Source organism: Calypte anna, chromosome 12, assembly GCF_003957555.1.
Source record: "Calypte anna isolate BGI_N300 chromosome 12, bCalAnn1_v1.p, whole genome shotgun sequence".
NCBI lineage: Eukaryota > Metazoa > Chordata > Aves > Apodiformes > Trochilidae > Calypte > Calypte anna.
In genome coordinates this window covers 9,586,647-9,600,752 of record NC_044258.1, presented here as the reverse complement: position 1 = coordinate 9,600,752, position 14,106 = coordinate 9,586,647, and the positions used below count along the sequence as shown (strand labels likewise).

Sequence of the window (14,106 nt, the reverse complement as noted above, 5' to 3'; positions counted from 1 at the left end):
CCATGGGTCTGCACTTACCGGGGTGCCTTCATCACCCTTCTCTCCACGCTCTCCCTGCAGCACAGGTCAGCAGGCACCAGCCAGGGGGAGAAAAGCACAAGTCATCTGTATCCCCCTGCTCCCTGCTAGCCCCCCCACCTCCCTGGGGACTCCTCACCCCCCAGTCCCACAGCTCCCCTCATCCCACGATACCTCCTTGCCTCGCAGCCCGATCTGCCCTGGGGCACCCGCTCGGCCCGGCTCCCCCTTCTCCCCTGGCTCCCCTGGATCACCCTGGGTAGGGGGGAAGGAGCAGCAGATCAGGGGAGTGTCTGGGGAGCATAGGGCTGAAGGGGCTCAGCACCAGCAACCTTCACTCCCTGGAGTGGCACTTGCAGCACCTCCTGAAGGGAGAGCCCCTCCAGAGCCCGGACAGAAGGATGGACAGACAGATGGAGGAGTGATGCTCCCTGCAGTGACATTACCTTTGGGCCAGTCCTGCCTGTGAGGCCAACGATACCCTGGTTGTTGGAAAAGGAGAGATCATGTCACTGGGGACATGTCACTCTGTCACTCATGCTGACAGAGGGTCCATGGATGTGAACTGATGTCCCCAGTGCAGACCCAGGAAGCCCACCTAGACTCACCCGATCGCCCTGCTCGCCTTTGGGGCCAGCTGGCCCTGGAATGCTCAGTCCAGGGGCACCCTAGACACAAAGGGATGCAGCTTGGAGCAATGGCACAGGCACCATAAGGTTTAGGGGGGCTGTGCCATGCCCCCTGTGACCCCTGTCCCCAGGCAGTACTCACACGGGCACCTTTATCTCCTACATCGCCCTTAGGGCCAGGAGGTCCTTCTGGTCCTGGGAAACCTCTGTCACCCTGAAGTGGACAAAATGGCACAATAAACATCCCTTCTCCCCACTGCAGCTGGGGACGGGCAGGCCTGAGGACCAGCACAGGCATCCTCTTGCCCAGCTGTGCAATCTCTCAGCTCACAGCCATGCCCAGGGATTCCTGTGCAGGGCCAGGGGGCTCTGGGGCAGGGTTACCTTCTCTCCAACACCGACCACAGTGGGAGCCTGGGGGGGAGAAGCAGAGGGGACCATGCTGGGTGCTTCCCACAGCTCCCTGTCCTGGGGCTGGGGCAGGCAGAGGTGGAGGCACTGGGCAGCATCACTTACCGGCTTGCCAGGTGCTCCTGGTTCACCCTGCAGAGAGATGGGTGTCATTGACAGCCCCTTCCCTGGCAGCCCCTCACCACCCCACCAGGTCTCCACTTCACCCTCACCTTTTCTCCCCGGGGGCCAGCTGGTCCTGGAGCTCCCTGTGGGTGACAAAAGAGACCTCAGGGGGATGGTGGTGCCTGGGGACACACACCTGGGTCATGACATCTCCCTGTTCCTGGGGTGCTGTGTCTACAGCACCACACCCAGTACCCCCACTCACCTCTCTGCCTGATGGCCCTGGGCGTCCTGGGGCTCCAGCCTCACCCTGCAGGAGGGGGAGAAGAGGAAGGTGTCAGGGGCATCTCCCACCGTGCCAGGGTGGCTGCTCCAGGACAGGGTAGGCATTGCCCTGGCATGGCTACAGCTGCCCCAATCCACCTACCTTCTCACCCTCAGGGCCTGGCACACCTCGGTCCCCCTGCAGAGTGAAGCAGAGAAGGGTTTCAGGAGCCTTTCTCCCTCCACAGAGCCCTTCAGAGCCTGGTCCCACATACCATATGAGACCATGGGGCTCTGACAGTGACCCCCCAAACAGAGCAACCCTGTGGCAGCAGGGGCACCAGGACCTTCAGATGCTACCAAGTGGCATGGTCCTGCTCTGAAGCCATCTCACCTTCTCGCCCATCTCTCCCAGCTCGCCTGGTGCCCCACGGTCACCCTGGCACAGGAGGAAGATGGGGTCAGAGACAGCAGAACTCACAGGGACCCAGTGTGCCCCTCATACCCCTTTTCTCCCCACTGATGGCAGCGTGAGAGTATCCCTTCAGTCCCTACACCACTCACTTTCCGGCCCTGCTCGCCTGGTGGTCCCCGAGGCCCCTGCAAAGGAGGGCAGAGAAGATGTCGCCTCCAGCATGGCAGGGCAAGCACCCAGGCTGGACAGAGTGAGAGCCCTCAGGGTGCCATCAGGCTTGGCTCAGGGGCAAGGCAATCTCCTGCCCTCCTTACTATATTTTGGGAAACTCACCCGGTCTCCTGGATCCCCAGGGTGGCCGGGTGGCCCTGGGAAACCTTCTTTGCTGTCACCCTAGGGATTCGGAAAGGTGACAGCCATGCCAGTGAGGTGGAGACAGATATCCCTGCTGGAGAGCAGTGCAAGGTCCAGCCCCAGCCTGAAGCATCCCTACCACTCTCTTACCTTCTCTCCCTTCAGTCCAGGGGGTCCAGCAGGTCCCCGAGGCCCAGGGTCCCCAGGCAGGCCCTGCAAGAGAGCACAGCTCAGCCCTTGGGACACATGGCCACTGCAGCCCTGCTCCCCTCTGCCATCCCCACTGGCCCAGTGGCAAAACTCACCGGTGGACCAGGCTCCCCTCGCACAGCCCCATCCACCAGTCCTGGGGGTCCCTGAAGAGACAAGGGTCAGCTCCTTTGTGATGGCCCCGGGGGTCTCAGTCCTTTACAGCACCCTGGGGTGCTACGGTGCCCACAGGCACCTATGAGACCCCTATCCAGGAGGGTAGAGGAGCCAGGGGAATGCAGAGCCACTCACCCTCTCTCCTCGGTCACCTTTCTCCCCCTGCAAGAGCAAAAAATATCAGGTTAAAGGCAGATCTGCACTCCACATACCCTCTTGAATGCAGGCTGGATGGAGCCCACCATCAGTGATATCAGGGCACATGCATGCCATGTGCCTCTCCCCACACTGACTGGTGTCAGCAGCAGCTCAGGCATGTGTAGGTGTGCATGGGCACAGCTGGCAGGGACAACAGCTGGTGGGGACAGCAGCCCATGAGTGGGATCAGGAGCATTGCACAAGAGAGTAACTTCAAGCTGCTGCCTGTCCCTCTGTCTGTTTGTCCACATGTTCCCCCAAGCTGTTGCCATGCAGCATAAGACAGAAAGTACCTTGACAAACTCTCCTGGAGGTCCTGGTGGCCCCACAGGTCCAAGTGGACCAGGGGGACCTGGATCACCAAAGGGCCCCCGTGGGCCAGGGGTCCCAGGGAGGCCAGGGCTGCCCTAGAGGACAGAGATGCTCTGTTAGCTGGAGCTGTGTCATGGCTGAGGGTGTTGACAGAGAGCCCCCAGCACTGCCACCCCCAAACATACCGGTGTGCCTGGCTCCCCTTTCCTGCCTGGCAGCCCCTGCTCTCCATCCACAATCACCCTGGGCTCTCCCTGGATGAGGAGGGGGAGGAAAAATTAGTGTCCCCATGTGCCCTGTTGTGTGCCCCACTTCAGGATGGGGTCTGCAGAGCCACTTGTGAGACCAGGGGCCTGGCAGGAAGATGGGGGAACCCTGGGGTCACCCAGACACCAAGTACCAGGTGTGCCAGGGGCTGTGATGTGCCCACTGGGGTCCTTACTGCTCCCCAGGAACACTCACAGGGCAGCCCTGTGCCCATCACCTACCGGCTCGCCTTTCTCCCCCTTTGGGCCAGAAAGCCCCATCTGGCCCCGTGGGCCCTGGAACAAAATACAAGAGTGAAGGGAGAGTCTGGACAAGGATTGGGGCTGGAAAGGGATGGGGCTATACTTACCGGATCCCCTCGGGGGCCAGGAATGCCCTGGAAAACAACAACAGCTCAGGAGGTGAATATGTGTCCCTGCCAGCCAGGAGAGCAGGAAGGAATGGGATGGGATGCAATGGGATGGGATGGGATAGGGGCTCCAGCCAAGGCAGGGATGGACACTTGGCCTGGGATGCACACCCTGGGGACAGCAGTGACCCTGCTAAATATGGAGGACCCCCCCAGCATTGACAAAGGGTGGGCAAAGCTCAGGACCAGGCAGGCAATGGGAAAAGCCCAGCAGGCAACAGCAAACCCAGGAGGACACCTTTACTCACTGGCTGGCCAGGTGATCCAGGGTTCCCAGGACGGCCAGGGCTTCCAGGTGTCCCATCAGTTCCAGGGAATCCCTGCAGGGGACAGAAGCATCATGCCAGCACCCAGCACACCCTGGCACTGCAAGCCCAGGACAGCCCAATGTCAGAGATGGGTCCTGGGGTGCCTTTCCAGCATGTGTTGAATTGGGGTGAGAGGGACAAGCATGGGTCTGGACCAGGACTCCCCAGTGGAATCCCCCCCACCAGCCTGGGTGAGGAGGAATGAGGGCTAGAGACACCTGTATGGCTGTGTCCCTGTGCTCAGGGACCATAGGATGTGTGGGTGAGGTGCTGGAAGTACTCACTCTGTCCCCCTTCTTGCCTGGCTGCTCGATGCTCCCTCCTGGCTCACCCTGTGGCCCCGGGGGTCCCGGGGGGCCAGGAAGTCCATGGCGGCCCTGGAGAGACAGCAGGGAGGATGGACTGGGTGGCAGGTAGTGGCTAATGGATGTTCCCCATTTGCCTCAGCAACAAGGGCTGGACAAGTCCCTGCCCTACACCCACTGGCTAGCAGGAAAAAGGGACGTGGGGACAGAGGGACACAGTGACCATATAGCAGCCCCCTGCAAGGGAGCTGATCCTCATCAGGACATTACCGGCTGTCCAGGAGGTCCCGGATGTCCCACACGTCCTTGTGGTCCCTGCAGAGACATAGCCAGTGATCATACCCTTCAGCCTGGCGTCAGCAGGGTCTGAGGAGATGCAGCCCATCCATCAGAGCCACCATTTGGGGGAGGGGGTGGGTGGGACACCAAAACACTCACCATCTCACCACGGTCCCCCTTCTCACCCTACAAAGGGGCAGAGTGAATGGGTTAGAGGCTCTACCCACATTCTTGTTTCCCCCCTACACTGGTGCCATGAGCAAACTTGGGGGGTCTCTGAGCCCCAGTGGCATAGTATGGCATGGCACAACATGGCATGGGAATGCTCACCCTGGGGCATTGCACAGTGCAAGGCTTCGGCTTTGGCTCTGGCTCTGGCTGGCAAGACAAGGTAAGCCCATGTGAACCCAGGGGTAGGAGAAGCCTCCATCCCCTTGCAGGGCTGGTCCCCATACCCAGGGCACCAGACCCCTTACCTTGGTGGAGATGATGGTGCAGAGGTCATCAGTGAGCTCTTCCTCCAGCTCTGCCAAGGTGCCACCACTGTGGTAGATGTACCGTGGGTCCTCGCCAGTGACTACACGCCGGAGCTGCTCGTGGTCTGCCCCTTCCAAGCCCACTGCCAACACCTGGACCCCTGAGACAGGAGCACCCTCAGCACCCCACAGGATGCAGCCCCCTCCCTGCACACCCTGCTGGGACCCCATCCATCCTCACCCCCAGCTTTGACATCCCTGGCTGGAGCAATGGCATCATCCCCGGAGGGGCTGTCAGCCAGGACCACCAGCACAGCTGGCACACCGGGTCGGCGCCCTGCACCAGGGTTCAGCAGGTAGTTCTTGGCAAAGGTGATGGCTGCCCCTGGGGAAGGACAAGGAAGAAGAGGGCAGTCAGCAGGGTCACAGCAGCCACGGCCCCAGCTCCCGGTGCAGCCCCTCACCGATGGCGTTGCCGCTGGGCTCCTCGTAGCGGATGGTGCGGATCTGCTCCAGCACAGCCTGCAGGTCACTGGAGCGGTTGAGGAGCAGCCAGGGCAGACTGCGGTAGCTGTACGTGGCCAGAGCCACCTGCCAGGGATGGCATGGGGGAGCAGTGGGCACCACTGCCCCCCTGTGTCCTCTGAGCCCCCCCATTGCCGCAGCAGACCCTACCTGAGTGCCCTCGGGGCCCAGGCGGCCCAGGGTGGACACGGTGTTGGAGAGGAGGGTGCGGACGGCATCAGCTCCCGCAGAGCTGTCACGGGTGCCGTGCACCAGGAACACGATGTCACCGCGGGCGTCCCTGCAGACTGCAGGGAAGGGGTGAAGCCACCACCAGAGTGGAGACGAGCCCAGCCTGTCCCTCCAGTGTCCCCACCATACCTGTGCGCTCGCTGACGGAGGTCTCAGCACCCGGTGTGCTCCCCAGGAGTGGGCGGATGGTGAAGGTGTAACGCTGCCCCAGGCGCAGCCCAGAGACCTGCAGGGAGCTGGCAGTGCTGGGCAGTGTCCGCCCTCTCTCGCCCCCCGCTGTCACCCAGGAGACAAAGTCAGGGGGGCCAGAGAGCCCCAGTGGGGCCAGAGACCCCCCCATTCTGGGACCACCCATCCCAGTGCCACCCACCCATCTCACCTGCGGGGGGGCTCCAGGAGAAGACATACCCAGAGGCGCCAGGGACAAGTGACCAGGTGAGCGTCACCGAGTCTCTCTGCACCTCTGTCACCCGCAGGCTGGTGACATGGGCTCGGGTGGCTGCCGAGGAGGAAAGGTTGTCCTGACCGCATCCCATTCCCACTTCCCTAACCCATCACTTCCCAGCCCAAGACTGGGACAGCCCAGTCCCTGTGTGCTCCTTTGGGCTTCAGCCCTGCGCCTGGGATCTGATGTCCCCTTGGCCACACACAGTCCCTTACCAGTGACAGCGGTGACAGTGGCCGGCTTGCTCTCCCGGCTACCCGCCAGGCTGGTGATGCTGATGTGGTAGCGCCGTCCTGGCTCCAGACCCCCCAGGTCGTAGGAGTTGGCAGATGCTGGGAGCTGCTGGCTGTGCTGGGGACCCCCTGCCCAGGAGGAGAGAGGGGTAAGGGGGTGCGAGGCGGGGGCTGGCGAGGACACAGGGCAGGCAGCGGGCTATGCTCACCCTCAGCCAGGCGCCAAACCAGCCGGTACCCAGCACTGCCGGCAGCCGGCACCCAGGCCAGACGCAGGCGGTGCTCTGAAGCCTCTGTCACCTGGAAGCTGCTGACGGGGGGCAGAGGGGCTGCCTCTGCTGTGGGGCAGAGAGACAGCGTCAGGGGCAGGGGTTGCCAACATTACTCTGAGGTGTTGTCCTCCACCCCAGCACTCACGAGTGGTGACAACGATGGAGACAGGATTGCCCTCCCGGTTGCCGATGAGCGCTGTCACCTTCACAGTGTAGGAGACACCTCCCTCCAGATCAGGGATGTCAAAGGAGTTGATGTGGCCAGGAACCTGCCGGCTGTTCTCTGACCCACCTGTCAAAGACTGTGGTGTCAGCCCCCAGCCTCACTGTCTCTGCAGCCCATCCCCATCCCTTTCCCACGGTACCGTCCCTGCGGCTCCACACCACGCGGTAGGCAGTGGCTCCTGGCACACCAACCCAGGTGACACGGGCAATGTTGTTCCTGGATGCCTGCACCTCCAGCTGGGACACTGTCCCCACCTGCTCGGTCACTGTGACACCAAAAGGGTCGCTGTCACTCTTGCACACAGCAAGTGGCACCAGCCAACACTGACAGGTGGGGGGACATCTCACCTATCCGCCCCGTGGCAGTGACAGGGCTGCCCTCACGGCCATCCACAATGGCTGAGACTCCAACAGTGTAGAGGATGCCAGCACGCAGCCCCTCGATGGTGAAGGCAGTGGGGTTGGCAGGGAGAAAACGGGATTGCTGCACACCTAGGAGAGACAGCCAGCATGGGAAGGGCTCTGGCATTGCTGCCACAGCATCCCACTGTCCCCACACTCACCATCACTGCCTCTCCATGTCAGCAGGTAGCCCCCAGCACCTGGCAGCCCTCTCCAGGTGACCCGCAGCTGGCTGGGACCGGCCTCTGTCACCCGCAGCTCTGAGATGCTGCCCACCACTGGGTATTCTGCACCCCACAGCACAACAGCATCACCTCAGGGTGCCCAGAAGGACCACATGGCCACCCCAGCACCCTGAGTGCTTGTGGAGGCATAGAGGACAGATACATGCCAGGGTGGAAAACACAGTACTGGGACTCCCAGTGCCAAATCCCAGTGTGGACTTACTGAGGCGGAGTGTGAGCGTGGCAGCACTGCCCTCCCGGCCACCCACAAGAGCTGAGACACGCACCAGGTAGGTGATGCCCTCACGGAGGTCACTCAGCTCCATTCCTGTCTGGCTGCCCGGGATACGCCTCATCCTCTCCGTGCCATCTGCCAGGAGCAGGGCACCTGTGAACCCTCAGTGCCATCTGCCTGGGGTCCCCTGTGGTGCCACCCATGCCCACACTCACCCTGGTTGTTGCGCACCACTACTTTGTATTCTGTGGCACCAGGCACACCAGTCCAGCCCAGCCGCACCCGCCTGCCCAACTCCTCAACAAGCCGCAGGTCTGACACAGCACCCACGGGCATGTCCACACCTGTGAGGAGAGAAGGTGAGGCAATGCAGGACTTGCACAACCCTGACAGGACAGCCCCCATCCTCACCCTGGGCCATGGCCAGAGAACTGCAGGTCTCATGGCCAAAGGGGTCACCAGTGTGAGCAATGCCATGCAGGACATTCCTCCATCTCCATGGTTTAGAAAGTTGGAAGACAACCCAGGGGACCCATGGCAGTCACTCACCTGTCTGGAAGGTGGTGACAGGGGTGGCCACCTCCCCACCATCATAGAGTGTGTAGAGGGTGATGCGGTACTCAGTGCCTGGCTGCAACCCCATTAGCTGGTAGGTGTTGGCACTGCTGGGAAGTGACACTGTCCTAGGGGGCTCTGGTCCTGCTGGGAGTGGAGAGTCACTACTGGCTGCAGGCATAAGGGTGTACAGGGGACACCAGGTGCCTCGAGCCCACCTGTGGCTCTTTTCCACTCCAGGCGGTAGCCACGGGCATCACGGGTGCTGGTCCAGAGCACCTGGATGGATGTGGGGCCCAGGATGTTGGTCCGAAGTGTCTGCTCCCCACCTGCCTCTACAAGAGGGATACCATGGGCCAGGCTGCCCTCGCCACTCTGCCACCTGTAACCTTCCCCAGCATGTCCCCAGCCAGCTGCTCATGGCAGGATGAGGAGCATCACCATGGCATGGGGCCACGGGTGCTGGTCCCCACCCCATCCTGTAGTGATGGCACTGGGGGTACAGCCAGTGGGATGTCATCACCCGTACCTGCCACCTACCCGTCCTCTGCTGGATGGTGGCTGTGGATCCCTCCAGCTGCCCGAAGAGTGGGGCCACCGTCACCACATAATCAGTGTTGGGCTGCAGCCCCCCCAGTGCATGCGACGTCTGCCCAGCATCCAGGTCCACCCTGTGCCTGTCCTGCCCTGCAAGAGCCGGAGCAGCAGTCCCTTGGGGGGTCTGGGTAGGGGGTGCTACCATCTCCCTCCTGCCTCTCCTCCCTGGGCTCAACAGCAGAAGGGGCACAAGCTCTGGGATGGGCACCTACCTGTGAGGGTCGCCCAGGAGAGCCGGTAGCCAGTGGCACCACTGACAGGCTGCCAGGCCAGCAGCATGCTCTGTGCTGAGATGTTCTGGACAGCCAGGTGCTGCATGCCCACCGGGCGCCCTGTGGGTGAGAGGTACCCATCGCATCCCCCACAGGAGAGCAGACCAGGGGATAGCAGGAAGCACCTTCACCTGCAAACAGTGCCTGCTCCGGGGGGTGGGGTAAAGCCCCCTTGCCCCTGTTCATGGATGCTGAATGGTGCAGAGGTCACTGAGTGCAGCCCATATTCAGGTAGCTCCTTCAAACACCCCAGCTCCAGCAAACCGGAGCTCAGATGCCTTCCTCTTAATGCCTTAAATACTTTCTGTGGGTTAAGGCTGCCTGGGGCAGTGGAAGGAATTGGTGTGCCAAAATTTGAGGGTTGTAAAGGTGTTACCCCAGGGCCTCACCCCCGCTCCAACCCAACGATGCTTTCCACCGTGCTCACGGAAACCGCTCTTTCCTCCCAAAGAGCGTGGTGCTGGGATTTATTACAAAAAAAACCCACTGCATTTTTTCAGTCCACATTTTTCCATTACGTGGGGAAAGCTCCAGCGGAAACACTCCCAGGAGGCTCTGAAGAAGCTGGGAGACCACACAGCACTGGATACCCTCTGGAAGCACCTTTTGGGGCTCAGAGCATCACCTTGTAGCTGTGCTCACCCACATCCCCATCCCGGCCCCCCCAGGCAGCAGTGGGGCAGGCAGTGGGGTATGGAGGTGTGTCCCTGTCCTGCGATTTCATCCCTGTCCCCAGCTGTGCCCATGCCCAGGTACAATGCTCACGTGTCCGAGCGGTGAGGGTGGCAGGGACGGATGGCTGTTGCGTGGATCGGGGTCTGAGCGTCACCACATACTCAGTGTCAGGGTGCAGGTTGCTGAGAGTGGCCGACTGCGCAATGGCCCCCAAGATCTTCTCCTCCCCCTGGGGCACTCCTTGGGGGGTGGAAGGGGAAGCAGAAGGGTGGGAGTGGGTATGGATCACATCAGGCCCGGCAGAGAAGGGGTGTCCGTGGGCCGGCACCCTGCCCCGGGGATGCCAGGCAGTGCCAGGGGTGGGGAGTACTGGGAGAGGCTGGGATGACGGCCAGGAAAGGGGCACCCACCGGCGCGCCCGAGGCCAGGGAGGGGCTGCCAGGTGCACGGCTCCAACCCAGCTCCTGGCTGGGACGGGGGTCTGCCGCCCAGCTCCAAGAGCAGCAACCGTGGGGGCACACGCACGCCTGCACTCCCAGCCCAGGGCTGGGGGGCAAATCGGCCCCCGGCCATCGCGAGCACCCGAGCCCCCCACACACCCTGAGCCCCACGCACCAACGCTCCTGGGTGCAGAACACACACGCCGCCTCTGCACGCACACGCGCCCCACAGCCCACGCACGATCAGCGGTCGCTGCGGCGAGGGCAGCCACGCACACACCGCGGGGGTCTCGGCGCGCACCCCTGCGTGCACCCCGCCATGCAAGCCCCCGCCACCACCAGCCCATGGGGCTGCACAGAGGCGTCCGGGAAGGACTCTCCGCTGGCAGGGACCGCCCCTCACCTTGCACGGTGTAGCTGAGGCTGTAGCCCTGGGGCGGTTCGGGGCCAGGCTGCCAGGCCAGCCGTAGGAAGGTCGGTCCTGTTTCCACCACACGGAAATCCAGCACGGAGCCGGCACGGCTCTCTGGAGGCACACAGAGGGAGGGATGAGCACCCAGTCGCTGCCCGTGTCCCCGTCCCCACGGGCACAGACACTCACGGGTGCGCGCTCGGCTGGACGCCGACTCGCCGATGCTGTTGGCGTACTGTGCGGTGACAGTGACCAGGTACTCAGTCCCCGTGCGCAGCCCCCGCAGCACAGCGCTGGTCTCCCGCGGCCCCAGGCTCACCTGGGCAGGGACAGTGTCATCCTTGCGCTGTCCCCCAGGCCACGCATGGAGCCACCAGGGACCCTGGGCAGGCAAGGGGGAGCGCTCACCTCCCGTCTCTCCGCCACGATCGGCTGTCCCAGCCCTGTCAGTGGCACGTGCTGTACCCGGTAGCCGGTGACGGGGCCACTGGCTGCCGTCCAGCGGATCCGCAGCTGGTCGAGGCCCCGCTCCAGGATCTCCAGGTTGGAAGGGCCAGGATGGCTTGGCCCATCTGAAGTGGAGCACAGAGACCATCAGTTCCAGGGTGTGTAGGGCAGTGGAGAGAGATTGCCAGGGTGGCACAGCCATGTGCCCAGTGGAATGGGATGGCCAAGAGGGCATTTTGGGGAGGAGGGGTGCTAAAGGTAAACCTGCACACTACAGGGTGGAGGGTGGGAGCCCATACCCAGCAGGCGCAGGGTGCCCCCCACGCTTGTGCACACCCTGCGTGTCATCAGTGGCACCAGTGTCCCCAGCAGCTTGAAGTCACCGACATAGAAGAAGAAGGACTCGGTCGGTGTTGAGGCCACGCGTATCAGCTCTTTGTGGTCTGCATTCTTGACCCCTGGCAGGGATGGAGATGACAGGTGAGAGCAGGGACCTTGAACCCAACAGGAGCCCTGCTCCTTCAGCATCAAAATCTCACTCACCCACAGAGAAGATTTTGATTCCCTGGCTCTTCAGCTTTGCTGCTGGCCCCTCAGCATCATCCTGGGACTTGCCATCCGTGATGAGGATGCAGATCTGTGGGGCCAGGCAAGAGCTGTAAGAGCCAGCCCATGCCCCACAGGCCTGCTGCATCTCCTGCTCCCCATGCCACCACCCTGCACCTACCCGGGGTACCCCAGGCCGGAGCTGCGTGGGGCCAAAGAAGTTGTCAGCGATGTAGCGGAAGCCAGCACCAGTCCGAGTGTTGCCACCCTTGTAGCTCAGCTGTTGGATGGCCCTCCGGACACTCACACCATCGGTGTGCTGGGAGAAAGAGAACTCCACCCTGAAGGGCACGGGCAGACATGCCAACTCCCAGCACTGCCACCACACTGCCCCTCATGCCCCCTCCCTGAGGCTCACCGTGGCTCATCGCTGTACTGTGCCACAGCGAAGCGCACCGCCTTCTCACCCACTGCCTGCACGAAGGGCCCCACCAGCTCATCCATGAAGGTGCGGATAGCACGGAAGTTGTTTCTGCCAATGCTGGATGAACCGTCCACCAGGAAGGCTATGTCAGCCTCCAGCACGTCCTCGCACACCGCTGTGAGGGGGGGATGGTGCTCAGGGCATGGACCAATACCACAGCAGAGTTGTGCTGGGTCCCTCTAACATCCACCCCTCACCGTGGACACCCAGTGTTTAGTACCCACCTTGGCTCCTCTTCTGTGCTGCAGTGGCTGGGGGGCTCAGAAGCACAGGGAGTGTGGCAAGAAGCAGGAGCTGGCCACTCATCCTGGGAGCCTGCAGGAGAGGATGCTGCCACGAACTCTCTGGGAACAGTGGTGATGGAGCAGTGGGGACCAGGGCATCCCAGCACCATTTCTTGGGTGGACAAGGTGCACCCCTCAGCACACAGCACCAGTTTCAGGTCAGGGCAGGAGCATGGTTGTGCCCAGCTGTGTTCCCACACACCCCCAATGCCAGAGGGTCTGCTGGCTCCCTGAAAACTGCTGGGTGGGCAGCAACTGGCCCATGTCCAACCAGGTGGCAAGCACTGGGTGGAGATCCCACAGTGTGGCACATGCTGGTAGTGGTGCCACGGTTGCATGTGGTCCCGGTGGCAGCCAGTGCCTGGCCCCACTCCAGCCCTCCCGGTTGAGCGATGCCAGGCCTGGCCCACAGTCCCACACACTGCCCCGGGAGCCGTGCGGGAGGCTGCCAGCTTCGCTGCGGGCTGTGCGCGCTTTCTGCCTCCACAAGCCCTCCTCGCTGCCTCCTGCCCGTCTGCTCCAAGTCTCGGCACCAGGCATCGGCACACACCGGCTGTTCCTGCCCATCGGACCCACGGGGGGGGGGTCCCATACCCCACGAAGGGGGGCAAAAGCGTCATCAAGGGGAGGCGACCCTTCCCGCTAGCCCCGCACACATACGGCTGCGGGGTGGGGGGGGTACCCGGCCTGACACCACTACGATGGCCACGCCGGGTCTCAGCCCAAGCACAGTTGAACCCAGTAGGTGAGAGCCTGGCAACTGCGCGGGAGGGCAGGCGGGCGCCCGCGGGTGCCCCCGGTCAAACCCCGCAGTCCCCCACCCTTAGCGGAACCCCCTCCACAACCTCCTGCTCCCCTCCCCGCCCAAAACACTCACCCACCGCCCCCCGCCGGGCCGCACCGAGCCGTGCCGAGCCGTTCCCCGCCGTTCCCAGCCCAGCCGGGCGCAGGCGGTGCCGGCGCGGAGCGGCCCCCGGCGCTCCCGCCCCTTTATTGGGGGCGGCCCGGAGAGCGGTGTCGGGGGGGGAGCGGGAGCGGCGGAGCCCCCGCCCATCCCGGCCCCCCCAAAAGGGCTTTTCCCACCCGCTCCCCGGAGAGAGGAGGAAAGGGGCTTTTCAGGCTGTTTCCCCCCGAAGTGCCACCCCTGGCTCCCCCACTGGTTGCACCCCAGGCAGGAGTTGGGGCAGCTGTTCGATCCCCGGGATGGGCTTTACGCCCCGAAGGGGCTTGCCACGGAGACCTCGATGCAGTAGGTCTCGGTAAAGTTCAAGGCAGTTTTCCCTCCAGCATCTCCATCATCCTTATCCCAGGAATGTGGTGAACCACTCTGGGACCTTCCAGCAGACTGGTGGAGACCTAGCCCAGAGCTGAAGAAACACACTGGTAATGTGACTGTAGTTGGTGGGAGGAAGCAAAAAGGGGAGAAGATGTCCAGCAAGGTGTACAGGGACCCCGTGCTGCCGTGGCCTCAAGCCCTACCCACCCA

At 62.9% G+C, this 14,106-nt stretch overlaps 1 protein-coding gene across 1 annotated transcript in view; it reads right to left on the bottom strand.

Annotated features, from left to right (window-relative positions):
* The window catches only part of COL7A1 (collagen type VII alpha 1 chain), a 29,391-nt gene extending 15,717 nt beyond the window's left edge, over window positions 1–13,674 (bottom strand). The window contains exons 1-50 of the mRNA XM_030458655.1: window positions 13,498–13,674; window positions 12,992–13,262; window positions 12,271–12,451; window positions 12,034–12,193; window positions 11,850–11,943; window positions 11,606–11,764; window positions 11,268–11,431; window positions 11,049–11,178; window positions 10,851–10,973; window positions 10,098–10,247; window positions 9,273–9,392; window positions 9,004–9,150; window positions 8,682–8,798; window positions 8,458–8,607; window positions 8,124–8,252; window positions 7,897–8,043; window positions 7,611–7,736; window positions 7,396–7,539; window positions 7,188–7,313; window positions 6,968–7,114; window positions 6,760–6,879; window positions 6,533–6,679; window positions 6,252–6,371; window positions 6,002–6,148; window positions 5,792–5,928; window positions 5,581–5,707; window positions 5,358–5,501; window positions 5,117–5,277; window positions 4,971–5,006; window positions 4,800–4,826; window positions 4,341–4,433; window positions 3,689–3,715; window positions 3,561–3,614; window positions 3,258–3,326; window positions 3,054–3,167; window positions 2,698–2,724; window positions 2,502–2,552; window positions 2,347–2,409; window positions 2,176–2,235; window positions 1,992–2,027; window positions 1,822–1,866; window positions 1,591–1,626; window positions 1,429–1,473; window positions 1,164–1,190; window positions 1,032–1,061; window positions 790–861; window positions 627–686; window positions 465–500; window positions 193–273; window positions 19–54 (exon numbers count right to left, since the gene is read on the bottom strand). Of these exons, the coding sequence (XP_030314515.1) occupies window positions 19–54; window positions 193–273; window positions 465–500; window positions 627–686; window positions 790–861; window positions 1,032–1,061; window positions 1,164–1,190; window positions 1,429–1,473; window positions 1,591–1,626; window positions 1,822–1,866; window positions 1,992–2,027; window positions 2,176–2,235; window positions 2,347–2,409; window positions 2,502–2,552; window positions 2,698–2,724; window positions 3,054–3,167; window positions 3,258–3,326; window positions 3,561–3,614; window positions 3,689–3,715; window positions 4,341–4,433; window positions 4,800–4,826; window positions 4,971–5,006; window positions 5,117–5,277; window positions 5,358–5,501; window positions 5,581–5,707; window positions 5,792–5,928; window positions 6,002–6,148; window positions 6,252–6,371; window positions 6,533–6,679; window positions 6,760–6,879; window positions 6,968–7,114; window positions 7,188–7,313; window positions 7,396–7,539; window positions 7,611–7,736; window positions 7,897–8,043; window positions 8,124–8,252; window positions 8,458–8,607; window positions 8,682–8,798; window positions 9,004–9,150; window positions 9,273–9,392; window positions 10,098–10,247; window positions 10,851–10,973; window positions 11,049–11,178; window positions 11,268–11,431; window positions 11,606–11,764; window positions 11,850–11,943; window positions 12,034–12,193; window positions 12,271–12,451; window positions 12,992–13,262; window positions 13,498–13,674 (5,190 nt within the window). The remainder of the gene's footprint in view (window positions 1–18; window positions 55–192; window positions 274–464; window positions 501–626; window positions 687–789; window positions 862–1,031; window positions 1,062–1,163; window positions 1,191–1,428; window positions 1,474–1,590; window positions 1,627–1,821; window positions 1,867–1,991; window positions 2,028–2,175; window positions 2,236–2,346; window positions 2,410–2,501; window positions 2,553–2,697; window positions 2,725–3,053; window positions 3,168–3,257; window positions 3,327–3,560; window positions 3,615–3,688; window positions 3,716–4,340; window positions 4,434–4,799; window positions 4,827–4,970; window positions 5,007–5,116; window positions 5,278–5,357; window positions 5,502–5,580; window positions 5,708–5,791; window positions 5,929–6,001; window positions 6,149–6,251; window positions 6,372–6,532; window positions 6,680–6,759; window positions 6,880–6,967; window positions 7,115–7,187; window positions 7,314–7,395; window positions 7,540–7,610; window positions 7,737–7,896; window positions 8,044–8,123; window positions 8,253–8,457; window positions 8,608–8,681; window positions 8,799–9,003; window positions 9,151–9,272; window positions 9,393–10,097; window positions 10,248–10,850; window positions 10,974–11,048; window positions 11,179–11,267; window positions 11,432–11,605; window positions 11,765–11,849; window positions 11,944–12,033; window positions 12,194–12,270; window positions 12,452–12,991; window positions 13,263–13,497) is intronic.
* Window positions 13,675–14,106: the final 432 nt, after the last annotated feature.